Source organism: Pelecanus crispus, chromosome 5 (assembly GCF_030463565.1).
Source record: "Pelecanus crispus isolate bPelCri1 chromosome 5, bPelCri1.pri, whole genome shotgun sequence".
NCBI classification, from domain to species: domain Eukaryota; kingdom Metazoa; phylum Chordata; class Aves; order Pelecaniformes; family Pelecanidae; genus Pelecanus; species Pelecanus crispus.
The window spans coordinates 10,719,838-10,736,608 of NC_134647.1; the positions used below are offsets into that span (position 1 = coordinate 10,719,838).

The 16,771-nt window shown below is 38.0% G+C and overlaps 1 protein-coding gene across 1 annotated transcript in view; it reads right to left on the reverse strand.

The window, feature by feature from the left end:
• The window catches only part of CCDC93 (CCC complex scaffolding subunit CCDC93), a 54,082-nt gene that overhangs the window by 7,230 nt on the left and 30,081 nt on the right, over positions 1-16,771 (reverse strand). Inside the window, exons 13-20 of the mRNA XM_075710688.1 lie at positions 12,962-13,024; positions 12,696-12,769; positions 12,058-12,139; positions 10,108-10,179; positions 8,944-9,015; positions 8,570-8,678; positions 5,154-5,236; positions 505-542 (exon numbers count right to left, since the gene is read on the reverse strand). Of these exons, the coding sequence (XP_075566803.1) occupies positions 505-542; positions 5,154-5,236; positions 8,570-8,678; positions 8,944-9,015; positions 10,108-10,179; positions 12,058-12,139; positions 12,696-12,769; positions 12,962-13,024 (593 nt within the window). The remainder of the gene's footprint in view (positions 1-504; positions 543-5,153; positions 5,237-8,569; positions 8,679-8,943; positions 9,016-10,107; positions 10,180-12,057; positions 12,140-12,695; positions 12,770-12,961; positions 13,025-16,771) is intronic.

Sequence of the window (16,771 nt, forward strand, 5' to 3'; positions counted from 1 at the left end):
TCAAAAAAAACCACAGAAAAAAAATAAATGCCAGCTACATCATAGACTGGTATTTGACCTCAAACTTCCAAGGGAATCATGATTTTACTTAAAGACTTCACACTTCATCAAAACCTTTAAATACAGAATTAGTCTGTAATAAACATGTCTGAAATATGTCCGAGTCTAATGTTTTGTACATAATGTAATAACCACAACTTCACAAAATGGAGAAAAATATTGAAATTAATGCCAGGAAAATTATGACTGAAGGATTTCCTTCCACAACTGCAACTGAAGAGCCAGATATTAAAAACATATGTTGGCTATTAAAGTTAGGTAATTCCAAGTCTTTGATTCCCCAAACATTGGCTTAAACAGAATTATAAAATAGTTTATAAAATCATTTACGTTCATAAAAAAATCTAACGGTTTTTTAGACTCTGTAACTCATGCCTGCTCCTGTTTTTCCAAGCAACCATGCTACTCATTTCAACTATCAAAAGAAAAATGACCATTACTTACTGATGAAAGTTGTCATGAATAGAATTCAGTAAGTTAACCTGTGAATTAGAGGGGGGGGGCGGGGGGGGAGAAAAAAAAAAAGAAGAAATTAGACATTTGTCCTTTCTGGTATGAATTTTAATGGACAATAAAATGAAATTCAAGTTAAAAAATTGACTACATAGATGTTGCCCTGACAAGCAGTCAGCTGTATGAAAATCACCATGAGCTTTCTTTTGGAAGAGAAACCATGATCCCTCTGTATTAGTAAAAATCTATCCCAGTGGGGGAGCCACAGAAAGCAGAAGCAAGTCTTGGACCACAATCAGAATTTTTAATTTTACTGATGCCCAATTATACCACCGAGAATTTTCCAGCGTGACGACTTTGCGAACTAAAGCAATGAAGTAAAATGGCGTGTACATCTGTTCAACGTGTGTTGAAACCTGACATACAAGTAACTCACAGGTACTCATCCAGTGTTCAACAGCGACAGCGCACAAGCATATGTTGCGGCTACGTTAGGTTTGCCTAATTAGTCTTGTAGTGATAAAGCAGAACAAACAGTTTCACTTAGGTGTATCCCTGACTATGCTTACAAGCCAGACAGGATAGCAAAACCAAAAAAGCCAAGCAGTAACTCCCCACTGCCCAAACAAAAGAAAGCCAGACTGTAGTAGCAGTACTGGAGATGCTAGCTTTGAAGCCATTAGCAGCATAGCTCTGTCAAGAAGCTGCAACTTGGCTCAGCAGCCTGAGCAAAGCATTGCATCAGAAAAAAGAAAAAAAAACAAACGCCAAAAAACCCACTCAAAAACATCCCCCCCACCCCAACAAACAAACAAAAGACCCCCCCCACACTTTTCCTTCTGAGACTGGAACCAGTATCTCCACACAATACTGTAAAAACTCACCAAGCCATGCAGGAACAGCAGGTGAATTTCTGCCCTGCTTTCATCGTGCAGATGAGCTTTACAGGTTTCCAAACAGCCATGCATCATTACTTGCTTTGCTTATATGTTTTTTATAGGCTCTTAAAATATGAACTTCTAAAAATATCGAATATTTTCTTTGAGTTTTTCCTTGCTTTCTACATTTTGCCAACAGCACTGAAATTCACCAAGTAGCAATTAATGTGATTGTCTCTCTTGGCTTTGAATACGTCTTGCAAGTCTCCTGTGGTTAAACCTTCTGAACAGTTTCTCCTTTTGATAAGTATTTGAAAGTGTTCTGTACTAAACAAACCTAAGCATTGCAAACAGAATCACTTGCCCGACTGCTATGGAAAGCTAAACTGATCTCTCCTAAATCTAAAATCTTCCATCTGAAAGAGACAGCAATAAACACACGCATGGCAGAATCTGCAGTTGTTCCTGACCTTACTTTGAAAAATTAAAACAAATTCTGAACAGACTCCAAAGCAGCTGTTTATGAATTCCTGTTACTTATAGGAAAGAAATTATTGCATGACCCATCAATATTTGCCAAGTCTACATCCTTGCCTCAAGATATTTCCAATAAGCATGCGTTTAAGAATGTAATTAGAGTTTATACCACAAAACGTTCAAGTCATGGAAAGTAGTACTGCACAACTATTGCACAGTAAGAGTGCTGATGTGTTACATTACAGACCGTAAAATCAGTGTATAAACCCCAAAAATCAAAGACATTATGGAAAAATGAGTTTAAAAGCATTTTAAAAACGAATCTTTCACAAAATATGATTAAAATATCAACCATGTTCACAGGGACCTTTCATGTCAGAGCTGTAACCTTCATAGCCAAAATTCCACTGTATAACAATTCTTGCATTATTTTAAAGCAATTTTGCTGTGTTATTTTAAAGCAATTATGCTCCGTGGATTTTATGAAAGGGTTGGTTTTGGGGGGAGAAAGGGGTGATGGGGGGGGAATGCTAGAAAGAGCAAGTGTATTGCAGAAATCTTTGTGAGGCACAGATGCCAAAGGCATCTTTTGTACATTACTAGACAATATTTACTTGGTTCTAATATTAAAAGCAACACAAGGAAACTTCAACTGTATTACATGTTTAACAAAGTTAAGACTGCGTCAGAAGACATTCAGACCTCTCTCTCTTGTGACTGACATAAAGATAAAAGAAATGCTTGATCAATTATTTGCCTTTTGAAATTATATCCATGTAAGTGAAGCTTGGAACTAATAAAATAAAGTAAAAAAAACCACCCCCCCCAAAGGCATTGAATTATATTGGCAAGAGTATTCCCAATTTATACAACAATTAAATACATCTGCTCTGTATTCTGTCAGCTATTTTTATGTGCCCATTTCAAAAACAATCTCTGTATTTCAAAAACAATCTCTGTGTGCTTTTTCAATCTGCAGGCTTGACCTCAAAATAAGAAAATACATCTGTATTAAACTCTACCCCAGGGGAGAAATTAAAGTCATGTGAATTCTATAGCTGCTACTTAACGTAGTATTTTAAATCTGGTATATTATTATCTAAAGCCTGTTGTATTATATCTTACGAATACATTTCACCATTTGGAATAAGAAAATAAAACCAATGAAAGACCACAGAAAAACAAAGCATGTGATAAACCTACAGACTTAAGTAAGGCATTTGCCAGGACTGCTGGCTGCCATTATACTACCCACTCTTGCACAGGGGTGCAAGTTTTACAGCTAGGGTTCCTGAACATTCAGTGCGTAACTAACATTACACAGTGTCATCACCATTGGTTCGTAAGAAGTTGATGTCTGAAAAACTTTCAAGGAAAATTCTTAATGGTATTCTCAGGAGATGAAAAGGTAAGTTACACCACTAATTCCAAGATAATCTATTTGAGGATCTCGGAGACCATCAGGTAGAAAAATTTTTAGAAACAGCTAAACTGAAATCTCTCCCAGAAATCAGGTATTTGTAGAGCACATGACAATCATCACCGCAGGTTAAACTTTGATAAGATCCTGCTTTGTACTGATCACTGACCTAACTCAAAATACATATGTATATACACACATACCAATAAAAAAGCCATAAGGCTCAATTCAGCACAGAACTTGAGATTTTTTTTTAATGTATATTATTTACCTGTGTTGTTAAATCACCTAGTCACAGAAGTTACTTTTGAATGTATTGTGATGCAACTTGGGATTCTGACAACATTCATAGAGCGGTATAACACTCTTCTGCAACAGAAAGGGCCAGATCTACCCTGACATTGCAGTCATGCCTTAAAATACTTCTGTAAAGGTAAACTCGGGGAAGTTAAAGTTTAGAATTGTAGTGTGAAAACAGTATTCTGTTGGGTTTTGGTCCCCCCCCCCCATCATCCTGGCCTCCAGAAAATCTGTAAAGGAAGCCAGTCTTGTATGTTTGCCAAAGGAAAAAGATACTCTGAGTAAGTTCGGCACAGAAGTAGAACATCAGTGAGCTTTCCAGCAGACTCACATGGAGCACTTTTTAAGGTTATCAAAACCAAAGCACGTAAACCGTACTCAGTTACCGTAGAAATAAGTAGGAGAATCAGGAAGGGATGAAGTTGGTTTTTTCCCCACAGTTAACACACTCTTGTACATGCCTAACATTACTCTACCCTGAATGGCTGCTTTTTTCCAAAAGTTCCCCCAGCTCCCCAACTACCTCTCCTCACAGTTTTACCACAGGTACAGTTCCTGCAGCATAGGTTATTTGTTAAAGAATATTTCTGCATTTAAACCTATTCCTTCAGTTGTGTTTTGTGGCAAGCAACTGTCAGGATCACACACCCTCTAAAGAAGCTACATTAATTAATGACTTTTCTGAACTGAAAAACTAAAAACTACCCAGCACATGTATTACAATCGTCTGTCTAATGGAAGGAAATGGTTGCTCATCATCTTCAAAACCAGTAGATCAAGTGTCTTTACATAGAAATCTGACTACTCCTTGTCTCAAACTAAACAAATATATCTAAGTAATGCAAAACTAACCAATCTGTTCTTTCTTTATTAAAGAGAAGCCTGAAGCATCAAAACATTACATATTTTAAAAGGAATGTCATAATTTTTATCAAGTCTTGACTGCTCCTATTTCTCCACCTTTACTTATGTCACATCCTTGTCATTGCAAAAAAGACAACTGAAGTCACTCAACTAAGCCATCCCCAGGAAAGAGCCAAACTCTGTACAGTAGGGAGAGAGGCGGGGAAGGGAAAAAACCAAGTCACTTTCACAAAAACTACTCTTCTGATCCTGATCCAGTAAAATCACCAGCAACTTCAGTGTAGGCAGGCTCAGACCCTGAGAACTAACGCTGATGCTGCTGACAGCAGCTGGAATTTGCCCTCCAAAGTTACTGACTGTAGCATTGGCTCATAATAAAAGATACTGACCAAAAAGAGAGAAAGAGGGTAATTTGGTCCTGTGATATGAAGACAGAGATATTTGCTAATCAAATGTTACTCATGTTTTGTGAGCACAGTGAGTAGTTCAAACATACTGTACTAATAGCACTTCTTTTACAACACAGACCATCTCCCCCTCAACATCAGAAATATTCTTATGAATCAATTGTTTCATCTTTACTTACGAAGACTGTTAACTCTGCTCTGACACCACTGAATATGGTGAAAGCCAAGTAAAAAAACCCTCTTTATCTCCTCCACAGACCGAATATTTAGAAAACAGTAGCAACACTTTCTTACCTCCTTTTCCAAATATACTTTCTTATCATCCAGTGTATTATACAGAGTAAAGAACTGCTTCGTTTCTTTGTGAGTTGCTGAGACTGCAAACAAAAAAAAGGGTAGAAAAATAAAAGAGCATGAAGTGAAATGGAATCTGTAAAAATACTTCATAGGCTTTATATAATATACTTTCCACCATCAATAACAGAACACACTCTTTAATACATTCTGGAAGAATATTCCCTCTGCATGTAAATCTCCAGCAGGGTTTGCAGCTATCAGATTTTATGAGAACGACACAGCTTGGTGTTTAAATTAAGCCTCAACTGCTGACAGCCCTTTATGCGAACATATGCTGGCACTCAGCTGTGCTTCCTGACCATGGTCTGTTCATCCTCCCGTCATAAGCTTTACGCTTACATCATCCAGGTTGCTGTGCTGCTAACAGTTGCCCTCGCATAGCTTGCCCACGGTGGTGGAGAGGCACAGGCTCAGCAGAGACAGATAGGAAACAGATGATCTGATACTACTGTGTGGGAAAAAAAGTGCAACATACTCTATATTTCAAGTTACACACGTGCAAGATGCCCAAGAAAGCTGTTTTGAAGCCTTTTTTTCTCTTACAATTTATTCATGCTGATAGGATTAAATAATGCTTTCTTTTCAAATAATACTTCCCAGTCTGGGTGATTATAGCAGATGTTGGTCATAGCTTGGTGGGGAAGGTAAGGCTCAGACATGCATTCCCTTTGGCCCTACAAGATGATGACGATACTCAAGTCTGCTAAGTCTTCATCTATTCTTTAGTTCTTCAATGCCTAAGAAAACCTAAGATATTTGTGATTCCCAAGGAAAGAATTCAACAGAGAAGGAGAGTTGGCAAAAATTATTATGGTTAATATATTAAGCACTGTCTGGAATCCTGAACCTGGAAAAAACGTATGGGTTAAAAAAGATCAAATGATTTAATAATGAAAATTATTCCAGAGGTCATGATTAAGCCAGATAAACCTGAGTGAAGCCATCCTCATTACATTAAAGGCTAACAAGTTGCCATCTTTAAATAAAACCTTTACTGAACTGATATACTGGACTAAGCTTTTGAATGGAACCAAACAGCATGATCTCCTTCCCATGTCACAATGTGAATAAATATCCAAATTTTTAAAGGAAGTCCAACTCTTGATCTGTACAATTCTGTTCTCCAGCTGAAGCCCAACAACAACCCACAGCCCAAAGCTGAATGTTTTAGTGACATAAGTCCAGCAGTGGCTACTTCTGCAGTAGCAAGATGTTCGGGACCAAGAGCTGTCTCATTGCCACAGTATGACTGCGACGTGTTCTGCACATGCTGCAGCCTTCAGAAACATACCAAGTACTGGGAGCCTGAAAGCACTGAGGAATTCAGGAAAGCCTGGCAAATTGGTAAGGGCTATTCAGCATGTTCCACAAAGATTTGCCAAATGCTGAAATCAGGCTGCTTCTTGAAAAACTGCACAAACACAAGGATCACCAACAGGCTTACTTCACGTGTGCTCTCTTAGTTTGTTTTTTGCAGGACTTGCTGCTGCCAAATGGAAGAGGCCTTTCCCAAACCATTTCCTTCCTGCAGCTCTTCCCTTTCTTGCAGCAGCTCTGGTAGTCACAGATCTTTTATGAGTGGATTCCACACACCAACCCAGAAGAAAACTTCTCAGCATTTCCACTGGGTTAGAAAGTTGTACCAGCTTATGGAGCCTTATGGGCACACACTAGAGCCCATGTACGGTAAGACAGACAAAGAAAAAAGAGGAAGAAGGAGCCAGTTGGCTCACTGATTCTCTTGAAACCACAGCTTAATGTTTTCAACAGAAGAGGCTTCAGTTAGGTCAAAAATAAAGCAGGGAATGTTGGAACTTAAAAGCATTCTAGTACAGAATCACAGAATCACTGAGGTTGGAAGGCATCGCTGAAGGTTGTCTTGTCCAACACACCTTCAATCAAAGTTCAAAACAACAGGTTTTGTCAACTCTGAAGATCACCTGAATCTGACTAAATGAAAAGCCTCTAAAAAATACCACAATTCACAGAAAGACTTGCTAGAGGTTCTCAGCTCATTTTTCCAGAAATTTAGCCCGTACAATGCAGGTTCCCAGCCACAACTGAGCAGTGTGTTATCTAAGTTACTACACATATTTTGTACTATAGAAAACAAAGTCCCATAAAATTCAAAGCATCTTAAATCTACACCCAAAGCTGCACAAGTCTCTCTGAGCTTAATGTTTCTGTACTTCATATATAAATGAAGCCCCCATCTTCTGAGCGGGTAGATGCTCTAACCATAGATTATTTGTCTGAATTCACTTAGACATGACAGAGAAAGCATTCTGTACAAAATTTAATGAAAGACAACAAAGTTGTCTTTATAGCTGGGCTTGATTAAATAAGCTGCATGGCACATAAGCAGCAAAGTGGGGGGAAGAAGTTTCTGTATTTGTACTCAGCGAAGTACATCTATTCCATGCTTTGAGTTAGACAACAAACATGGAAGACAGCACACGACTATGTCACTAGAGATGCCTCATCAGGGCAAGGGATTTCAACCAAAATTAGGTAACAATTTTAGAACTGCTCAACCTTCAAGAGCTTGTTTCACATACGTATTTAGGAAACGCAGAATATCTTTAAAACATTAAGCTAGTTGTTCTTGGCAGAAACTTATTTTGGGTTATGCTAACACACAAGCTACATTAAATATAAACCAGTAAGTACAGTGGTCTGTAATCAGTTTAATGGAACAATTTTAAAATTGTATTCAGTTTGCATGGCCCATACCATCCATGCACAGCAGACGCATACCTATCCAAAAAGTAAGCTGAGCACATTTCCCCATTTTATAACTTCTTACCATTAAAAAAAGTTAAAGAGAATTTTTACTCTGATCCTACCAAGATATTGCAGGATATTTATAAATCAAAAATCATAGAATCATAGAATCGTTTAGGTTGGAAAAGACCTTTAAGATGAAAGAAAACAACCCCTTCAAGAAATTGCCTTCACTTAGTAGTTCTTGACATAGTTTGGTTCAGAACCAGGTATCGCCCTAAAGCAATCTGATGTTAAGAGCAACTAACTAAACACAACTCAAATTTACAGCAACCTCATTTGTAAATGGTGAATTCAGGACTTTCTAAACACACTGGTCATTAACCTAAATGACTGAACCTGTTGCAGACAAAATTTACTCCAGAGATCTTGTGCATCAAGTTTCATCCTCAGGAAAATTCTTACAGCCAGCTCATAAAGCCTTGAAAATAGGGTGTATAACATGAATACCAAAAGACCCTTAAAATACCAGAAAATTAACAAGTGTTACTTGCCATATGCTTAAAATGCAATTGCCCTCCTTCCAGGGCTTTAGCCTTCAGCAGGATGTTCCTGCTTGATATACATACCCTGACTGTAAAGTTCAATAAATCTCTTCTGATACTGTGTTAGCTCAGCTCGGCTGGGTACTTCATCAATCTTGCGCTGTAAAATGGCTATTTCTCTGTTTCTTCGTGCCTGAATAGAAAGTTAGGAGGGGAGAAAACAAAACCTCTTCTTGTTCTCTTCTTAAAATGGATGAAGCCCCCCCCCAGCAATATTTTGTTACTAAATAATCAATTAAAAAAAAAAAAAAAAAAAGCACATTGGCTGAGGCTCAATTTTTTTTGTAATTGATTTGTGACAGAAAAACTTTTAGAACAACATAAAGAAGTATTAGAAGTTACAAGACAAGAAAAATGTCAACAATTTTCTACAAGTAAATTTACAAAGAGTTACTCACCAGTAACAGCCGGATCTTTTGAAGTTTATCTTTCTCAGTTTTGTACTGCTGTTCTATAATCTTATTCGGCTCCTAGAATTTGAGAACCCAAACCAACTGTATATTACAGTAGCAAAAATGTGCAGACTGTTTCTTTTCTGTGTTTGTCTATCTTCCATTTAATGGCTCCCACAGTAACCCCACCATTTGCTGTTACTTTTTTTAACAATGATTCATAATCTGCATTAGAAAATTGAAATCTTTTACTGTAAACAAGTGCATTTTGCTAGCTTTTAAGCCTTTGATGTTTAGTTTTTCAGATTTTGTCAATAGTTTTTCCACTGCTTTACAACAGTCACACTTTAAATGAAGATACATATCGGAAGACTGTCTGTACTCCTTGTCTGAATGTTTATACTTTGATTCAGTGGCAGGGTTAAGGATAAACATGGCCCACGACAGAAAATAAACCCTCTGACATGTATTCTAGATTTCCTGGATTGTGGACTTCGAGATAACTTTTTCTTATTTAGAAATGTAAGATTTAGGTCTGCATTTTATTTTTTCATGCTGTGTTCAGAAGGACAGCAGCATCACAGAACCTGTAATCTACCTCATTTCAGAGGCATAAATGTATCAAATGTTTACCCACTGAAACTACAAGTAATTCAAGCTTTTCCTTTTCTGTTCATTCATTATTCATTGCCATCAGTCTGGATGCACTTGTGTTAAAGCCTAGCTTCTGACAGCTGCTCATGGCATGCAACGTACTGAGCCACTGAAAACTTGTGCTTTCATTCTTCAAATAAATCCACTTTTAAGAAAAAAAACCAAACAAAACAAACATGCTTTCTGAGGAAAACCTGTTTTTGTCAGAGGTATGCACTGCTCTTAACACAGCATCCAGAGATTCTTCTCTGGTACTACAAAGGAAGAAGTAAAAGGCACAAAAGCCTCTATGAGTTAGCCCCATGGATTCTGCAAAAACAAAGAATACTACAGCTTTTTTCAGTTGACTGTATTTCTATGATTATTAGCCTAAAATGTGGCTTTACCAGTGGGGAAGAATAGAATTTTTCAGATATTGCAACAGATACTTTAACATTTACGAGTATGTGCCAGAAGGACCTAAACCAACATTTTAAAACACAAATTGAAAATAAAAACTTAGGCATTTGCTATTACCTGTTCCTCCCCATCTTCCAATGCCTCAGCTTTCAAATTCTCAATATTTTGTTGAAGTCTCTCCATTTCTTCCTTTAAAACAAAAAAAGTTTACATTGCTTTTAACTGAAACCTACCCTTTTAACAGGGGAGAGCAAGAAGCTTGACAACATCCACCTCTAATAAAATTGTGGAGCTGACCACACACTTATATTTAAATTCGTAAGATTAAACAGCATACCCTGCTTAAGGGTAACGCAGCCATTACTACTCATTACATAAAACTATATGCTTTTATCAAACACAGGAACAAATCTATTTCTTACTTGCAAATTGTCCTGGTTTCGGTCGGGATAGAGTTAACTTTCTTCCTAGTAGCGGGCATAGTGCTGGGTTTTGGATTTAGTAGGAGAAGAATGATCATAGCAACAACTGAAACATCAGTGTGTTAAGTACTGCTTATGCTAGTCAAGGACTTTTCAGCTTCCCAGGCTCTGCCAGGTGTACAAGGAACTGGGAGGGGGCTCAGCCAGAATAGTTGATCCAAACTGACCAAAGGGCTATTCCATACCATATGGCGTCATGCTCAGTATAGAAACTGGGGGAGTTGGCTGGGGGGAGCAATCGTTGCTCGGGAACTGGCTGGGTATCGGTCGGCAGGTGGTGAGCAACTGCATTGTGCATCACTTGCTTTGTATATTATTACTATTATTACGTTGTTATTATTATCATTACTATTTTACTTCATGTCAATTATTAAACTGTTCTTATCTCAACCCAGGAGTGTTTCTCACTCTTACTCCTCCGATTCTCTCCCCCATCCCACTGGGGTAGGGGGAGTGAGTGAGCAGCTGCGTGGTGCTTAGTTGCTGGCTAGGGCTAAACCACGACACAAATATACTAGATCCAGCTAAGACAACGCATAAGTGACATGGAAAATGAAATTGAGGAAGCAAAGGAACATTACAATAGCAACAGCATGATACAAGACTGCAACATGCGGCACATAAAAATGAATGAACCTGAAGTTACTTGCAAGGTCATTTCCATTACAATCCTTTAGAGCTTTCCAAAGAAGGTATATGGGAAAATAAGGTTCCTATGCTCAGTCTGTGCCTCAGGGCACTATTTCTTTTTACTTCTTTTCATTCTATTAAATCCCATCCACTACTATTTAAATAGAAGAGAATGAAAACAATTCTCTCCAGTCATTATTTCTAGGCAGTCCATAAACACAGCAGTAAATAGGACAGCAAAACATAGTAATTACACAGTAAAACTAAAGCATGCTCTGAAAACTGCAATAGCTTCATCTCATTCTCTTGTCTCTTTTGGTGGGTTGGTCCAAAGCTAGGGGCCTTCATGAAGCCCTCCTCTTTGGCACCACACCTCTCCTCAGGTCACTGTTGGCTGTGTTATCCAAGACGACACAATCCATTTCAGGTTGTGAAGAGCATGGGTGGATAACTAGTACAGCCCGATCTCAACTTACATTTCAGTGTTCCCTGTCAACCCACCCCAAGCTGATCTCAGCAGAATGGTAATGGGAACAAGAAGAGCCACAGCTGTGACCAGTACAAAGCTGATCTGGCATTATATGTCTAGGAACTGCCCTTTGCTAGAGAGCCCCAGGCGCAACAGAACACTGAAGGTTACACTCATTTAGATGCCTTGGCAGCCGCCCTTACACCTCAGGGCAGGGGGCAACTCCTTCTGGTTAATCCAGTTCCAACCTTCCTGGTCGTCAGCCTTGTTACAGATACAATGCACTGCAGAACTGGGCAACTGTCCATAATCCTACCGTGAATCAAGCTGGTGGCAATATTCAATATGAACCTGGAACTACCAGTAAATGGGGGGTGTGGGGGGTGGCGACAACAGGGACACACGACATGATGATACATCAGGAAGAAATATAATGCTTATTTACCGAGTTGTAAATGAATCCTTATAGAAGAAACTAAAACTTACCCTACAATGTGCTTTGAACTCCTGCTCCTGGCTTTTTAGATTTTCATTCATGGCCACCAGTGCTCGCAGACTCTGTAATATGCTAAATTTGAAGATACATTAAACCACATTAGACTTTTAGTTTCTAATTTAAACAGATGGGGAACTAAAAGACATTAGAACAAGCTTAGTTCTAAATAAATTTCCAATAAAATCTGTATAAATTAAAAACCCAAATATCACCACTGATATACCAAGGTCAAAATAAAAATGTACTATTACACTAAGTATTTTGATGGTTTTGCTATGTTCTGATCTCATTATTGTGGAAGTTTTGAGAGAGACTCCTATTTAATTTATGTGAGATGAAGGCTTGAAATATGAAGAAAATAAATCAGGAAGGCCTCATCTACTTGTCAAATGTGTCTAGGGTTCTTCTGCTTTAAACACCTACACTTATTTTCACCTACAGATTGACACTTTTCATTCTGAGTGAATACTATGGTAATATCTTCCTGTCTTTGGAAAGCAAGCTGAAGAATTATTTAATTTTTAAATTTTAGTTATTTGTTTAGGTTGAGAAAGCAAGAAACACTGAATGATTGATTTTAAACCCACCATTTTTCACAATTTCAAAGGTCACAAAGGAAGACACTTACCTAGAATCTGCTTGGGATTCTATTGTTTCTAAGGCTGCCAGTTCCTTGTCCAGCTTTTCACTGTAACTCTTAACCTAAGGGTTGCAATTAATAATAAATTGAAACACACTTCCACACATGATTCATGGTACTCAGCTTTCCCACACCGCGGGATCAGTGAGGAAAGTTGTCAAACACCTTCACCATTTAATACATCCCTCTACACACAGAACTTCTCAGAAATGATTTAGCTAGAATCAGTGCACAGAAAAACAAAGAAAGATTACCTCAGCTAATGCCTTTTTTGCTTCCATACATTTTGCCTGCAGATCAGTACATTTAGCTTGCAACTATTACGAAAGAGAAAGAAAAGAGTTTCATTCTATATTCACGCTAATTACACCTGTAATGAAGAATAGCAGTATTTGAGCTGTTAATAATGGTTGTCTATTAAACAATAAGCCAACCATCACAAACACTGTCTTTTCTTGTCATCCACTCTGAGAGCATTTGATTGCAAGATTTCTGATTGAATATTTAATTAATAACAGCAAACATTTTCCACCTGACATTCTAGATGCATTAGGTCCCAGAATAAACAGCAGCTTTTACAAAATGGATGCCAACAGAACGGTAACTTACTGGATAGAATCTCTGCTAAATGGCTCAAAGTTATTTAGCCTGGTTATACTGGCCTAGTTTCACACCAGGCTAAGAGAGTCCCATTTTGTACTTCTCCAAATAAGTTAGGGTGATTGAAGACTTGCATAAAAGCACCATGGCACCACAACATAGACATGTCCATACCAAATAAGCAAGCTGGTTTATCATTTTCTTTTGTGTAACTATGGAAAGTCTAGTAAGAAGGCAGTTAGCAAAATGCCACTAGATGTTTCACTTGCCAACTAATTTACAAAGGCTAATTTCAGAAGAACATCCTTCTTTAAAGTCCTTATGAGTTAAGATAACATTGCAAATAGTAACTACAAAAATGGGACATGGCTTACAAAAGTAGAGCAGAAGTGTTGCAAACAAAGAAATGCACATTTGGCTTTCTGTTCCACTTCTTTTCATGCTGCTTTAGTTTGCTGATCACAACACAGAGCTGTGACTCAACACTTCACTCATCCCTTTCCACAGCCAAATTTATAAAAAGAAGGCTTTTTCATTGTTTTTCATATTTTTCACCAATACCTCACCAACAGACTGAATTCTAACTAGCTGAAAAAAAAAAAAAAATTTAAGCCTGCAGTCCACATCTCATGAAAATTGACATAAAGATTAAAGAACTATTTGTCATGAGAACTCTTGCCAAAACTTACTGCAGTACTGAAGCCAGAACTTCACACACATTTTTTAAAAGGGGGAGTCTTGTCACCGATTTCAAAAGCTGTCTTTGGCAAGTGGTAAAAAAACTTCAGCCAGGAAATTTTTACTTTACTAAAGTGATAAAAGGATTATATTTGGCTTACAGCTGTCAGTACTTTTTTCCCCCATATAAAAACATAGCACTGAGACTGTTATGTACTGGAAATAAGCAACATAGAATTAAAGGGTCCTCAACTGTTAAAATGGCAAACAGCATGATAACAGATTTAGAAGATACTTGTTTTCATGTGGATTATGAAGTTTGTTTGGCAGTTAAAAGCAGATGTGTAGCGAAGTAAGGAATCTACCAATTTTGGGTGGTTTACAACCATATTTCTTCCCCACCCCAAACTGCTTGCTTCTTCTCAGCAGTATGTGGAAAGCAAGCAAATAGATTCATTCATATGCCAGGGAAACTGGTAAAGGAGATTACTTGCACCAGGCATAAAAATGTAATCCACTCAACATATCTTGTTACTAGGCATATTTTGTATTACTAATTCAGTAGCCACACTGCTACAATTGTCTAGAATATGAGCCATCTGCTACAGTAAAAATGCTTTTGAATGTTGCAGTCACTGAGACTGCATACAGACATTTGCAGATCCTTTCTGCGTTCCGGATCACAACGGCACAACACAGAATCGCTGCAAAAGCTACCCACAACTGCTACGCTCGTTTACCAGCCTCTTACTGCTCAACTAGGCAAGAAAGATCAAGGAAACAGCACGGGTGGAGAACCGTGCTGCTGCACGTTCATTTTTTGAAACCTGAGCTAGCTGTTGCCGTTTCCTGATGTCACTCTTACTATACAGTTGTACCTAGGTTGTCCTCCCCCAAATTAAGCTTGAGCTAACTGCCTCCGAGAGCACAAACTGTTCTCACAACGCAAGGGCTGCGGTGCAGTGTTCTAGTACATACATACAAACTGAGCGTGCCTCCAGTATGTCTACATACTGCCTGCAGAAAAACTGCAGAGGTATGCGAGCTGGTGGACACAACCAGAATCTGTAGAACTGTACTAGAACATGCTTAACCCTGAGCAAACGCGCCCCCTTTTATAATAGGGCAGTGCTAAACTATTGCCAGTCGTGACAACAAAGCTTCTTATCTGGAAAGGGTTTGAAACCCGCTAGCTCAGAGCAGATGCTGAGAGCGCCTGCATCTGTCTTCATCCTACAATATACATGCAGCACATCTGTATCTCCCTTCCTATGTATTTGTCTTGTAGCCTTTGTGGTTTAAAAGAAGAGTTAAAGTGTGACAGAAACATACTGCAATGACTTAGGATACACTGAACATCCTCTCCCCCCCCCCCCCCTTCTGAAATTCCAAAGATCTCATTCTGTAATTTATGTTTCTACTTCAGGAAAAAAAACCTCAAACCAATATGGGAATCCACACAGGATTTAACTGTCTGTAAATCCATACATTTTGAAAGCCTAATGCTTTAGCCTGCATTTAAATGCTAGGTATTGCCAACATTTTTTTTACTAACAGTTATCATCTTGACAGGGCACCAAAGTTATGTTTGACAGACAGACATAGAAAATGCATGTTACCAAAATGTTAAAAGAATACAAACTTAAGTAAAAGAAAAAAAAAGTATATTTAATTTCAGTATATCATAATCTCATAATTACTGTATATCATAATACTTTCTACAGAATGGGGAGGAATTGTGACAGACATGGTTTACATTCAACATACAGTGAAAATAACAATTGTAGTGTTATTGACTATGCAAAAATGCTATTTTTAACAGATGGGGCATGCCAGAGGGCAGCAGAATCAGAAATGGATCAGAAGAACAACAAAACTAGTTTGGCATATTCCAAAAGAAATGCATTCTAATGTTTACCAGCTAAAACGCTGTCACACTCTACCCTTTGAAAGTCTTTTGTTGTGCAAAATAAATTAAGAAGAACTAGCACAGTTTCTTCATAAAGCTTTTCATTAAAGTCAGCAAAAAGAAGAGAGAAACAAAGAACAGGATAGGCAGTCTTTCCAATTTTTTATGCATAAGTTTTATTTCCATAGCTTTATTTAAACTTAGTAATTCTTGCACGTTAATCAGAGACTTCAAAAAATGGTTCGCAGCATATGCATTACTGAAAGGAGATTGAAGGATAAATATCCTTAAATAAGAGTCTTTATTGCACTGTTAGAAACTATTTTATTCTCATTTTAAAAAAGGAATATAAAAGTCAGGTCGAGTAAGCGGCTGAGCAGGAAGGTTTAAAATCTAGTGCTCCCACAGTTACACCACAGCAGGTAAGGCTTTCAAAGCTACCATTCTTTTACCTCTGCGCTTTGTAAGACTGAACGTATTGCTGCCTCATAAAATGCGCCATAGAGACACCTATCTTTTGGAGCCCCTGTAACCCCCAACATTTAATAGGTAAAACCAGTTAAGATGTAAGGCCTTATGACATTACTGACAAGAGCAGAGCAAAAAAACCCAAAAACCAGATGAAGACTGCTGGAGCAGTGCTGTATTTGACAGAGTACCAACCACAGAAGTCATCAGCAACAGTTTTTCCTCACGTACTATTTGTTTTTCGGCAAGCTTGTCCAGTTACTGACTCTGATGCAATACGTTTTCATCAGATTCTGCAAGCTAAAGATGGCATGGTGCTGATTACAGCAGTATGCATAATTAAAAGCAGCATTTCATTAATGCGTAGCTTTTCCACTTATACTTTGCTAGGTTTAAATGACAATAGCAT